Here is a 13713-nt window from a genome sequence, read left to right on the forward strand (position 1 = left end):
GGGACAGCATCCAGGCGTAAGGGCAGCTAAGAGGGGTGCAATCATTAGAATCTCTTCAGTCAGAAGATCTCTCCTTCTCAGGAAACAACACCATGTGCAGTGCGTACCTCCGCCAAGGGGTGAGCCGCACACACATACGTCACAGAGAGCGAGCACACAGGGCACCCAGCCCCTTCCTCAAACACAGACACACCTGCTGTAACACTGTCACTGCAGAAAAGGTGCAAGGGAATTCACTTAGTCCAGTCAACAGAGAGATCTCCTGGGTTTATTAAAAAAACATGTTTCAACAAAATGATTTATAAAACTTATTATAATGTTTATTACTAAATTTCCTATTTAACAGCTTTTAATCTGAAATTTTTAAAACAGAAGTGTTCAGAGTTCAGTGCTTTGCGAGATCCACAGGTGCCAGTGGAAGAACGTGTCCCCCTCCGTGTTCCGCTGTGTCTCAGTGCAGTGAGGCAGCCAGCAGGGCACTCAGGAGAACAGCAGCCAGGTGAGCGGAGGGCGTGGCGGGGGCGGAGCTCTTTGGGGTGGTCGCGGTGGGCGTGGGCTGGGAGGGCTGCTGGAACAGGCAGTGGCTCTGGTCCTGCCCGATGCAGGCCGCGTAGGCCAGCGCGTAGGGGATGTAGCTCTGCTCCTGAATCCCGTGGAACAGGTGAGACATGGGGCCTCGCGCCATGACGGCCACGTCCTCCCCTCCGTGCGTCTCCTTCGCCAGCGGGGCGGCCGCCTGCTGCACGTAGTCCTTAGAGCCTGAGAGAGAGAGAGAGGGGGGGGAGAGGGAGAGTGAGAGAGAGAGAGGGGGAGAGAGAGAGAGAGGGGGGAGAGCAGAGGGAGAGAGAGAGGGGGGAGAGAAGAGGGAGGAGGCAAGAAGGAGAGGAAGAGGGGAAGGGGGTGGGTACAGGAAGAGACAGCAGAGGGAAGGAGATGAACAGGAGAATAATAGAGGAAGAGAGAGGATGAGAGAGATCAACAGAAGTGAAAGAGGAAAAGAAGGAGAGATGAGGCAGGGGTCACAGATGGGAGTTATACAATTCATGCCTGTTTCCTATTCATTTAATTGAAAGAAGAGAAATAGATTTGGAGGGTGAGGCCTGTGTGGTTCAACAGCCGGGAATTATGGGTATGTGTGACCCATGAAAGAGGGTCAGTATTTATGTTAAACATGGGTGTGGTCCACGTGCACATGCAGTATATTCCAATTGGGAGGAGTCCCAGGGTCATATGGGGTGGGGAGGGTGGGGTTATCAATACAAAGGAGGCCTCTCAGTTTCACCTGTGTTAACCTTGCTGATGTTGGGTCGCGTGTTGTTGACAATTTTGTGTCCTGGTCCATTTCCATACATCAGTGTTGTGTAGGGCATGTTGTCGGTCCCAAACAGCGGAGATTTTCCTGTGGAAGAAAAAGACAGTTTCTCAGGAAAGGCAGTGCTCACCATTTTTTAAAATCAGACTTTTGTCCTTGCATAAACACTAACACAGGCACATGCACATGCACATCATGGTCTGCATTTAATTTTATTTGTAAAATTTTATTTCTGTATTTCTGTATTTTTGTCTTTTCAATTCTTTGTAATTGCTTTGATGCTGAATGTAAAGCACTTTGAGCTACATTTTATGTATGAAAGGTGCTATATAAATAAAGCTTATTATTATTATTATTATCATATCAACAAAAAAACACACACACACATACACATGTGCACACGCACTCACACACACTATCCGGTATCCTCAGGCACAGATTTAGACACACATTGGTGAATAAACTCCCAGGCATGCCTTCATCGTGTGTAAGGCCACCGCACAAGTGAGCAGAACAGCCGAGCAGCGACAGTGCATCAGTGCAGCGCGTGAGTGTGAGGTGAGTGTTTGTGCCCCCCTGAGGAGGGCAGTGCTCCCCATAAGAGGACTGAATAAATCCTGGCACTCGTGCCCAGCGAGGAGCCAGCGGGGGGCGCCGGAGAAGAGCCCTCTGAGCTGTTTGTTTTTAAAACGACGGCGGGGGCAGCGGAAATGTCAAGCTGCTGTTGACATATCACAAACAGAGCTCCAGGACCCAGGCGAGCACTCACGCCCTGATTAGGTCTCAGCTGTCACAGAGCGGAGTGCGGCCGTGGGAGGGATGGGGGGGTGGGGGGGGGTGTGGGGGTGGAGAGGGGAGGGGGGGTCTGGAGAGGGGGGTGGGAGGCACATGCAGGAGAACCAGGACATGTGCCAGGAGCTCTGAGAGTGTGCAGGTGGACAGGGTTCGGTGTTCTTATTGCGGATGTGAATGGGGGCCATGATAGAGAATGATGATGATGATGATGATTACGGAGAGAGAAATCAGTTTCCCACGCACGGCCGAAGGTCGCTGCCTACCCAGGATGCTGTTCCCTCGGAACGGGTAGCCGTTGAAGGAGAGGGAGTGGGAGTGGTCGGCGGTGACCAGGGTGAGTGTGTCGTCCTCGCGCGTCAGTTCCAGCGCGCGCGCCACGGCGGTGTCCAGCGCTACCGCCTCCTGCAGCGCCATGGACGCCCGGCTGGCATGGTGCCCCTGATCGATTCGCCCGCCTGAGCCGCGGCGGGGGGAGAGGAGACACTCGCGTCAGCCGACCGCACAGTTCCCCGCAAGCAACGGTCCCCGGATACACCGTTCCCATGGTGCACAGCCTAGCACAGTCAGTGAGCATGCCGACTGCACAGGCTGCATCAGATCATGATCTGTGGACATGCTTATCATCATGGTTTGCAGCCAATTACAGTCCATTGAAACTTTGACAGACCATCGTTTCCATCCAAATGCAATCCATCTCTGTTAATTAAAGCGCTGAAACGAGCTTCCTGCTGCACTAAGGACTGCATAAATTACGCATTAGGTTGAAATTAGATCTGCAGGGATGCTGCACTTCAGGAGCTGGGCATTGTGTCACCATATGTTGTGGGCTATTTAAAGTCTATGTATTTTATTAAGCCATTGTGAAGTTTCAACAGTGAAGCCCCAGTGCACATGTTACAGATTGAGGCCACAGGCCTGACAGTGACGTAGGATCTCCTCATACAACTGACCTGCACCCAGTCGTTTATTATGCCATACAGAAAAAGGAACATTCTGTACTGTTTCTCAATTATTTGTCTGACTGGGGGGAGGGGGATCTGTGAGCACGGGGTGTGGTTGTGGATTTGACCGATTGGCTGAGTGTTTGATCGACACGGTGGCTGGCTGTGCCCATGGTTACCTTCCACCAGCAGGAAGAATCCCTTGGGGTTTTTCTGCAGAATTTGGATGGCTTTTTCTGTGGTCTCGGTGATGGAGGGGTCCATTGCAGGGTCCCTCTCCACCTCAAAGCGCATGTCGCCAGGTTCGAACAAGGCTGCGTGCACAGGTAGCAACAGTCAGGACAACATAAATGCATAAACGTGTGCATGCATGACTGTGTGTGTGCATGTGTGTGTGTGAGTGAGTGTATGCATATACACATGCATGTATGTGTGTGCATTTATGTATCTGTGAGATGAGTATGTATTTACGCAACGTCTTTGTAAGGTCAAGAAAGTCACACAGATGGAGGAAAGAAAGTGATTTTATCACTTGGAGGCAGAGGGAATATGAACGGTCGTCATTAGGGAATATGAACGGGCTGAACACCATTCCGGATTGTATGCGGATTGTTGTGGGAATGCCACTCACCCATGAGGTAATCTGTGGTTGCAGGGTCAACAGCGTCGAAATCAGTGCGGTTCCAAACGTACCGCGCAACCTGAACAGAAAAGGCCAGGGTGAGCATTCAGACATCAGGCTGGGCTGGGCTGAGAGAGAGCGGGTCCGTCTCTCTTTACCTTCCCCTCTTTCATCTTCAGCCACTCCGAGATCAGGTTCCGCCCGTCGGTCCTTCGGCCCACCGCGGTAAGGTCCTTTGGGTATTCAGGGTCCCTCGTGCCCTTGGGCGTCATGTACTTCCTCCCCCCTCCAATGATCACCTACAGAAACACATATGGGCATATTTACATACGAATACACAAAAACATACATATCACACAAACGGACACACACACGGGCACAAACAGACTTACTCACAAACACACGCACACACACACACACACACACAGACAGACACACACGCATACAAACACACACACATAACATAATAATATAATATATAAATATAAGTTAAAAACTTAATTGCAGAGAATAACAGGATTAGCATCATTATGACAGAATATTGTGATGGGCTGATGACGGGTTTTACAGGTATATGAGATGGAAGTTTTAAAGGTATCTGAGAGGTTTTAAAGGTATCTGGGAGGTTTTAAAGTTATCTGAGAGGTTTTAAAGTTATGGGAGATGGCGGTTTAAAGGTATCTGAGAGGTTTGAAAGGTATCTGAGAGGTTTTGAAGGTATCAGAGGCGATGATTCGAGCGGAGGCGCTCACGTCGATGTCCGTGTTGTTGAGCAGCTGAGAGGCGATGTCGGTGCAGCCCTCCCGCTTGGCGGCCGCGGGCATGTCCGCGTCAGAGTACCACTTCCGGCTGGCGCTGTGGGCGTAGGACGCCGCCGGAGTGGCGTGCTGCACCCGGGTCGTCGTGACGATGCCCACCGACTTCCCTGTTGGACGTGCACACCAGAGGGCAGGTTACGAGGCTACAGAAAAGAAATCACAAACCCCACCTTCCTGGCCAGGGCTAATAACGCTCATTTTTACAATTAGCGTATGTAGGGATAATATAGACCATAGATACGGTGCGAGACCTTTGCAGCCCTAGTCCTGAAGGGCCACAGCCCCGCAGGCTCAGCAGCTCAGAGCCAGCGATGTGAATTAGGCTAAATAAAGACAATGATTATCTGCTCCGAGCGATTTAGAACAGGTACAGAAAGGCACAGCACGTCTCAAGCTGCATGTTCCATTACCCGTCTGCACAGCGAGGCTTGTGAGAACAGAGATGGTGAGGTCTCCCCTCTCCCCCCCCCCCCCCGTCCCCACCCGCCGTTAATGCGCTCTCCCACATCCACGCGTCCCACACTGCTCCCCCCCACCTTTCCCCGAGCCGGCGAGCGCCCCCAGCATGCCCGCTCCTTCGAGCCCCGTCCCCCGGTACGTAAGCGAGTTTGCGTTTGGCAGGACTGTAGTTTCCTCCGATGGGAACAGCAGCAGGTGAGCGTGGCTGATGTGTAACTCCGCACCATCATGTCCGGGGTGCAAGGCCACCGGAGACGCCTGGTTAGAGCAGCTGATAACATGGGGAGGCGATAGCCTCGAGATAATGTTTGCCTGATCTCCACGGAATAACAGGATGGCAGGGCGCAGCACCAGCGAGCCAGCTGCGGGTCTGTCCGGCGGCGCCAGTGACTTCCTGTTTGGTTGCTATTTGCATCCAGTAACCGGACGCCCCTTTCCCACGCCCTGCTCTCCAAACTGCACCCGACTCCTCTCCTCACCTGCATCTTTGGCCCACTTGAGGATGGAGGTGACCTCGTTGCCCTTCTGCGTACGACACACCCCGTTGCGCGCGGCCGCGTTCACCCCAACTGTGTTCAGGTTGGACTTGACGCCACACAGGTACGCTGTGGCTGTGGCTGCGCTGTCTGGAATCTGGAAGTCTACACAGTACACCTGCAGGAGGGAGCGTGGCAGATTACAGGGGTCTACAGGAGAAATGCAGCCACAGCCACTAACTATACCTGTTAGCCCTGAGCTACAGATTAAACAGTGCAGCTACAGCTGGTCTAATGAAAAAGGCTGTTTTGTTTACTGCTGTGGGTAAACAGACACACACACACACACACACACACTTATCATCTTCTCTGCCTGAAACTCAGCCCTTTTTAAAGTCTTCAAGCCTGTGACTCACTCGCAAAAACATGGAAAAACAGGGAGAGAGGGAACTAATGGGGGGAACAAAGAAAGATAAAGGGGGACGGGATATAGTTGTTGCTCTTTTCTTCCATCCTCATTCTTTCATCTGTGCTTAGCAGACCTCCCTGGGGGAGGATAAACACACTTAGAGATACCCCTCTAAAGCAGTAGTGCGTAGCAAGGCTGAAGTACATCTCTGTCTTAGTGTGATGGATACATTACCAGCCATTTCAAGCCATCACAGAGTCTATGCTAAAGCTTGTTTGCATGTATGTGCTCCATTCACAATACCCACATGAGGTCAGTGAAAATGAAGGGTAGGTGTGTGTGGGATTGTCTATGTGCATGTGCATGTATATTTATGTGCATGTGTGTATGCGTGTGCATGTATGTGTGTGCGTGTGTGTGTGCACTTGCGCCTATGTGTGTGTGTGCATGTTGTGTGTGTGTGTGTGTGTGTGCAGTGTGGCATGTGTGTGTGTGCATGTTTGTGCGTGCGTGTGTGTGTGCGCATGTTCATGTGTGTGTGTGTTACCTTGACCAGGCCCACATGGGGGAATGTATCCATGGTCATGACCGTCTCCTCTCCTGTCCGGTTTTGCAGTTGACCCTTGAGGATGCGGGCTGCAGTCATGGTGGTGATGCCCATCCCTGCAGAATGAACAGAGCATGCTGGTAATGGAAGGACACAGGCTGACTGTGGCGTAATTCTCCTGACAGAAGCAGCAGGGACAGGATATGCTCAGTCCTACACTTGCCCCAGCAAAGTGATATGTGATCTTGCCAAGTGAACATTGTTTGCCGCTATACGTCTTACCATCACCCAGGAAGAGCACGATGTTCTTCGCCACTTTGGTGTTCAGCTCTCGGTTGAGGGCTGAATGAAGAACTTGCTGGGCCTGTTTCCTCCAGAACTCTGGGTTCTCTTCCTCTGCTGTGACGAGAAAAAATGCCACACATGGTTGACTTCTAGAGAATTGACACCCTCCCCCCAAACATCTCTGGAAATCTTTTTTGCCTGGATCTACATCTGCACACGTTGTGTAACGTGTTTTAAGCCGGTCGCCACGGCAGCCCAGAGTGTTGCTCTGGAGACGCCTCTTTCACGCGGCATCACTCTCTCAGACCAGGCTGAGCTGGATTGGATCAGGCTGTGTCACAGACCGTTCTCGTGGGGACCGCACGCGCTCACGCTCACTCCACAGGTTCCGCAGTGGCTTTGTGCTCAGAGCACATAAAAGCTCAAGCTGATCAGCAAGCCATTAGGACAGTATCTACAGTAAATGACATTTCCATGTGTCCCACTGTCTCTCACCAACCTTTTCATTTTCATCAAATACACATAAAACACACACACACACACACACACTCCAAATCAATGTGAAAAAATATGCACGTGCTGCAAAATGTCTCATTAATAAGTATGTCTTTAAGGCTCCAGAGGTATATCATTGGACATGACGCGTGGTTATAAAACATCATGAAAGAGGCCAAATGTCTCTGGGAAGAGTACTGACAGCCGTGTGAATCCCACAGAAAAACACGAACGCTGAAAAGGCTAACGCAGCAGGATGCAAATGCGCTCTTACATAAACACTGGGGTCGTAACATGTTCTCTATTCACTGAAAGAGAAGGACACATGCACACAGGCACTATGCAGGAGCACATGGTTATCAATGCCTCTCTAAATGATCCATGAGAGTTCATTAGGCAGATATAAGAGACATGTGGAACACCACGTGCCGAGGCTTTCAGCGGTTTCTTGGGTTCCCAGAATCATCTTTTATCAGAACTCAAGTTTCACTTTTCGATGGAACTGTCCTCTACCTTTTAGTCTGTCAAGTTTGAAAAATGAAAAATGTTCTTGTGCAATTTATTTTAGTCTGTAAGACAGTGCTTTAGCTGTAGAGAAATGTCCGCGGTGGGAAAATGCGATGAACCACTCCGGCAGACACTGGAATCCTGCGAAAGACCCCAGAGGGATTCGGTTTGGGCTGGTAGCGATTTCAGGAGCCTCCGTTTAGCAGAAAGGGGATCAGACTGCAGGAAGGTGCAGCTTGTGCATGGGCGGACACGGCTTTGCTTCTTCCAGATATCATGAAATACTGCTGCAAACAATGCGAAACTGTCTCTGTTGCGTATTGTTCTAGGCATCATTTTAACTTCTGCAGCAAGGACACAGACTGTCAAAACTGAACTTCAGTTTCAGGGTGCGTGCTGATCTCAAGAGTCAAGCGAGTTTACAGCTTGGGAATAATTCGAGAGAATGGCAGTGACATGCTCAAAGCATGGCTTTTATTATTCTCATTATTATGATGATCCTCTTTGCCCATAACATGTTCTAAACTAAAGAAGCCGCCATTTTTACAGTAGTAGCTGGGTTTTTAAAATTGCAAAACCAACCCATTAATGCAGCCGGGGCTAGGTTCCCCAATACGGCTGACACAAACACGAACCAATTCCTGATTTAGCAACAGTGTCCTTCATAGAAAAGAGACGACGCTCTGCCTTAGCCCAGCCTTCACTTTACCTTAAAATGGCATGTTCATAGTAAGCACGTCAAACTTACGCGCTCCCGTAACAAACAAAGCAGTAAATGTGCGTTTTTGTTACTGATCCAGTGGCACTGTGTGTGTGCATGTGTGTGCAGAGACATATTTAACAATAATAGAAAAGGTCAGAAAGCAGGTCACAAAGCAGAAAGCTTCAAGTAGTGAAGCGGAAGTAAAAGTTTCCTGCTGTCAGGATAAGTCCAAAGTTGACAGAGCAGAGTGAAGGGCGTCTGTTGGTGAGCCCAGTGACTGCAGACCAGCTCAGGTGTACAGGGCCCCTCAACATCGGAATGGGTTACCATGGTGACTGACGGCTCTCTTACCTGGGGCCGCAGCATGACACACGCCAACCAGCAGGCATAACCACACGGCAGATAGACGCAGAGTCTCCATGGCGATGCTTGAAAGCTGGGATAGGCCTGTAGTTTGACCGCAGGTCCTGGGACAGAGGAATATAACCCTCCAGTCAGGTCACCACACCGTACCACCTGCCAATCAGCTACTTGTGGAGGCATCGTAAAAAGAAACCGATAACGACGTCGGCCATATCTCATCATGTGGGAGACAACTGCTTATGCTATAGACTTCACACACATTATTTATTATGTGCAATCATTATTTACCTGCCAGTTTCCCTTATCCAAGCCAACACATTATTCATAGCTATGTTTATCATTTCAGGGCCTTGTGAAAGGCCACATTTGCAAACCGCTAAGGAAATGAACTGGCTAACTTCTATTTACAAACCTAGTCCCAGCCAAGCCCTCTCCATCACAATACACATTTAACAACAGGTTACACATAGTAGGCTGCAGATGACCTGTGTGCTGGGGAGCACAGTGTTATGTATGGAGGTGTATGGTGTTGTGAGCAAAGGTGTACAGTTTTGTGTGTGAAGGTGTACAGTATTTTTGTTTATTATAGCAGGGGAGGCAGGGTAAAATACAAATTTAAAAAAGGGAAGAAATAAGGAATATCCTTTAAAAATGCAGAAATAAAAACACAAGGGAAAACAATGGGCCTCGTTCACTAAATATGTGTACGATGACATTTGATCATAAACCTTGTAAGAACGTTTCCAAGAACATTTTGGAATTCATAATTTTTTTCTTATCTGTATTTGTTCATGGCTGTTTCCTTATGCTAATCACATGAAAAAATTTTTAAGAACAAAAGTAAGAATAATTTAAGAAAAGTTTTGTGGATGAGGCCCAATAACACCACCATACTTCTCTCCTGCTCCCACAATCCCACCATCCTAAAACACCCCAAGGGAGCCTGTATTCACCAAGAATACGCCGCAACTCAATGGTGACATCTGGACAAAAGACACAAAAGCATTGCTACCAGTAATCTTCACAATACATTTTTTAAGAGGGGTCATATATACCCTACAAACAAAATTCTACTGAATCACCTGGTGGCACTGCTTCCTGGAAGCAAGGATTATATTAGACCAGACAGTGTCAACAACAAAGTTTGACCTTGGAATATCCCTTCCGCAGCTTGTGGCCAAGGCCAAATACATCTACGCCTACTGCCTTAAGCAAGTCCTATTTCCTGGTTTGGTTATAATGCTTAAGGCAGTAGACGTGGATTGTTGAGTTGCATTGTGTCACAGGTTTGTGGGTGGTGTGCCTAGTGTGTGCCAAGTTGTGTCGTACTGTATGTTAAAATGCAAACTGTGTTGATTTGTCTTATCTGCTGAAGTCTTTTTCCATTCCAAAGTGTGCCAAGCATTTATAACTCTTGTGAAGAAATGCTACATAGTATGAGAGTCAGGTTTCCTTTTGACTTATGTCCACCTCTCCACAAAAACTTTTTATAACTTGTGTTCACCTTCATAATCCCTTCAGCAAGGTTTAGGCTTCAGACAAATCTACTTTATTCTCATTTCTGAAACTAAAGAGATTAGGAAGTCTTCATATTAGATCAGGAGCTGCTGCCTTTCTCATTTCATGATAAAACCTTTTTTAATATTGTGGTGACCAGACATAACTGGACACAGAATTTCAAATATTCTCTGGCTTTATGTGATTTTTAAAAACCTTCTAAGAAACTAATAGTTTTTGCTTCAATTCCAGCATCCAATTTCTCTCGTTTATGTTATTCCATATGGTAACAAAATCTGATCACACAAAATCATAAGCTCTCGCCTGTTTTACACACCAGAGTGGAACAGATCCAGTACACTGTTCCTTCAGTGGCTTTCACAGGGGGAGTAGAGGTGTCACTAGCCCGCTGGGTCAGAACCTACGGTAAACAAAAAAGGGGGAGGCGGTCCTCTGCGGATAAATAAACAATTTACCTAGCAAAATTAAGTGGGTGCGAATTAAAAAAAAAAATCAGTATAAGATAAAAAGCTGGAGGCATTCCATGGAAAAAAAACGCTTCTGGCTTCTTTTAAATTTTCTCTTTGTGCTTTATTCAGTAAAAAAACTGAGCAGTACAATAGGCTCTAGCCGAAACGCCTGGTGTTTTATTGTACTGCTCGGTTTATGAGGAATAAAGCATAAAGAGAAAATTTAAAAGAAGAGAAAAGTATTTCTTTCCTTGGAGTGCCTCCACCAGAACCTACAGTACCAAAGCCCAGTTCCACAGTGACCTGGCCTGTCCTGAGTAATAAGAACAGCTCTCACTTCTCCTTAGTGCAGCCCGGTTCCCGGGGGGACAGAAGGAGATGGTGGGAGAGAGAGCATGAAAGAAAGATGAAGGGAGGAAGAGAAGGCAGTGGTCTTGGAAGGGAAAACACATACACATTGCAGCTATACATAAACAAACCAAAGCACTGTAAACAACAACAAACATTACAATGACATCAGTATAAATATGAAGAAAAAGGCTGGTCTTTAGTGATTTAAGTTGTACACTTAAGCAGAATAGCTTCTCCAATGAGAGTCAGCAGATAGGAAAATTCAGGGATCTAAATCGAACCAATGGATGACTAATAAATTAGTAAAGTAATAAAGTTTAAAGAGCAGCTCAAGGGTGCTGGCTGTGTACAGCGTGTACTCATCACATTGCTATCAACACTGCAAAGGGCTCTAATCTGCTATTGTGTAACACACACTCGCTCCCACCCCCACAGAAGCACATGCATACTCAAACTCCCACACGCTCCCTCACACACACTTAGACACTCATAAGCGTGCACTCACCCTTTCGCACCGGCACATAAGTAGTAGGCAACAGACGTGTGATATGCCGAAGCACAGGCAGAAAACACGCTCCACGCAAAACACACGCATGCTCATAATTTCACCGTAAATTCTCCCACGTCACTCCTCCGCTGGGGTCACTCCACTGGCTACCGGTCACAGCCAGGATCAGGTTCAAAGTCCTGACCCTCGCCTACACTGCAGCCAACAGTATGGCCCCGGTGTACTTACAGGACATGACTCAATTCTACATGCCAGCTCGACCACTATGCTCTGCAGAAGCAGGGCGCCTTGCACCCACTGCCATCCGGGTAAAGGGTTCTCGCTTGTCCCTACTGAAATCTTTTACAATACTGGTACACTGGTACACATTCACCAATGCTTAAACTAATGCACAAATGATGATGAACGAAGACACAGACTAATGTTTAACACACAAAGAACTAATGAAGTGCCTACCTGAGAAACCAACTGAGTCATACATGAACAATTAAAAATGTTTTGACTCCCAGCTAACAGCCGGTGTTAATTACTGCTATTAATTAATGATTAAATAATAGCCTCTTGTAGTCCTAATCAAATGAGGTTTGTGGTGTAAACTAAAAAGTTTAAACCAAAATCTTTCTAACTGGTGACAGAGGAAAACATTTGGCATTACCTTATGTTAATTGCATTGTCCCATATCATGAAAAAGTAAGTAGACATTAATACAGTATCTCCAAATAACAGGATGGCTGAGTTCAGTAATCGTAATGAGGACACAGAGGGTGAATGGGGATGGACATTTTGGCCTTTATGCACCTTTAATGAGAGGGCTCAACTGTATGGTGTGTTACCCTCTACATGACACTGCAACGTACAGTTGGTAGCTGGGTGAGTGCCCTCCAATATGCTAAATGGGTTTGCTGGGGGCACCGAGCCCCACTCATGCTGTTCATAGGTGCCATCATACTAGGGCTGCACGTAGTAGTGGCAGTACCCATTCTTTACCCTGTTGCAGGGGGGGCCACTATCAACTGAAACCCGTGCCCTTATGCAGAGTTGGGTCATTTAATCGGATGGAGATCAGTCCAGGGGTGTCAATTTGGTAGCTTTTGGCAACTGCCATACTTGAGCAAACAGCTCAAAAAAAAAACGAGCCATCAGCCTTCCACCCCCAGTTTGTGAATACTACGAAACCCCCCTCCCCCCAAGCCTTGATCCATATCCGCAATTTGCCATGCCTTGATTTTACTCCACATAACCCATTTGATTATGTCTACAGAAGACTGTTAATTAAAGCATTAATTCATAGTTGTAATCAACACCACATGTTAACAGGGAATCAATACGTAACAAACCATTTTAAACATTAGTGTATTTTTTCATTCATCATGATTTATGCATTCATTCATCATGATTTACACATAAATTCAAGTTTTAGTAAATGCTTGTGCTGATTTGTGTCCAGTACTTCCTTACTTCCAGCGTTACTTCGAAAGAGATACGTGAACTGTGCTCATTACATCTGAAAAGGAAACCCAGCTGATATTTCAAAATGGCCACCCTGTCAATACATTTTAGAACCGCCCCTGCTTCATGCAATCGTGTGTTAGTAAATATGAATCTCATTATGGGAGGATGTGTATATCTGCGTGTAAGGGTCTACATGCACTGTACATGTGTGCACATCCGTGTGTGCATGCATCTGCATGTTTGTGTTTGTATGCGTGTTTGTGCATTTTCATGTGTGTCTGTGCGTTTGAGTGTGTGCGCGCATGTGTGTGATGGCTTGTGGTGGTACTGCAGAGGGAGCATTCCCCCTCAGTGAAGTGTAGGGCACACCATCCATATCGCTCAGTGCAGGGTGTAGCCTGGGGGTTTGAGTGGGTGCAGAGAGAGAGGGAGGAATCATTTCAGAGTTTCATTTCAGTAATAGGAAAGATGAGGAAATGAAGAATGAAAATGGGACAGGAATGGGAGTGGAGGAGATGAAGTAAAGAGGAAAAAAAGAGTATGGGGCAAGTGTGCATTGTCTGTGTGTGCATGCTTGTGTGTGTGTGTGTATGTGTGTGTGTGTGGGCACATGCTGGATATCTACCAATATTGCACAATGAAAATTATTATATGGGAGTCTATGGGGGATTGTTAAATTGCTAGATAGTCATTTGGTGTGTGG

General features: G+C 47.4%; 1 protein-coding gene across 4 annotated transcripts; it reads right to left on the minus strand.

The window, feature by feature from the left end:
* Positions 1-248: 248 nt before the first annotated feature.
* On the minus strand, positions 249-11728 carry alp3 (alkaline phosphatase 3). Of its 4 annotated transcripts, none has more exons than XM_064302254.1 (13): positions 11660-11728; positions 10567-10650; positions 8721-8836; positions 6662-6778; positions 6380-6495; positions 5427-5601; positions 4423-4595; positions 3829-3969; positions 3680-3749; positions 3228-3362; positions 2371-2562; positions 1283-1399; positions 249-759 (listed from the first exon to the last, which is right to left on the minus strand). In XM_064302254.1, the coding sequence occupies exons 3-13, from the start codon at positions 8788-8790 to the stop codon at positions 452-454; spliced, it is 1614 nt and encodes a 537-aa protein (XP_064158324.1). In that variant the 5' UTR covers positions 8791-8836; positions 10567-10650; positions 11660-11728; the 3' UTR covers positions 249-451. The 4 variants fall into 4 exon arrangements, with proteins under 4 accessions (XP_064158324.1, XP_064158323.1, XP_064158326.1 ...); XM_064302253.1 differs by lacking the exon at positions 11660-11728 and adding an exon at positions 11556-11653; XM_064302256.1 differs by lacking the exon at positions 10567-10650.
* Positions 11729-13713: the final 1985 nt, after the last annotated feature.

This window comes from Anguilla rostrata, chromosome 12 (assembly GCF_018555375.3).
Source record: "Anguilla rostrata isolate EN2019 chromosome 12, ASM1855537v3, whole genome shotgun sequence".
Classification (NCBI taxonomy): Eukaryota; Metazoa; Chordata; class Actinopteri; order Anguilliformes; family Anguillidae; genus Anguilla; species Anguilla rostrata.

Bases quoted from the DNA above. Each gene is read 5' to 3' on its own strand.
- alp3 (XM_064302256.1), bottom strand. From the start codon at position 8,790: ATGGAGACTCTGCGTCTATCTGCCGTGTGGTTATGCCTGCTGGTTGGC. The intron at 2,563-3,227 runs GTAACCATGGGC...GCCGCGGCTCAG, and splicing joins ATTCTTCCTGCTGGTGGAAG to GCGGGCGAATCGATCAGGGG. The intron at 760-1,282 runs GTGAAACTGAGA...TCTCTCTCTCAG, and splicing joins CATCAGCAAGGTTAACACAG to GCTCTAAGGACTACGTGCAG.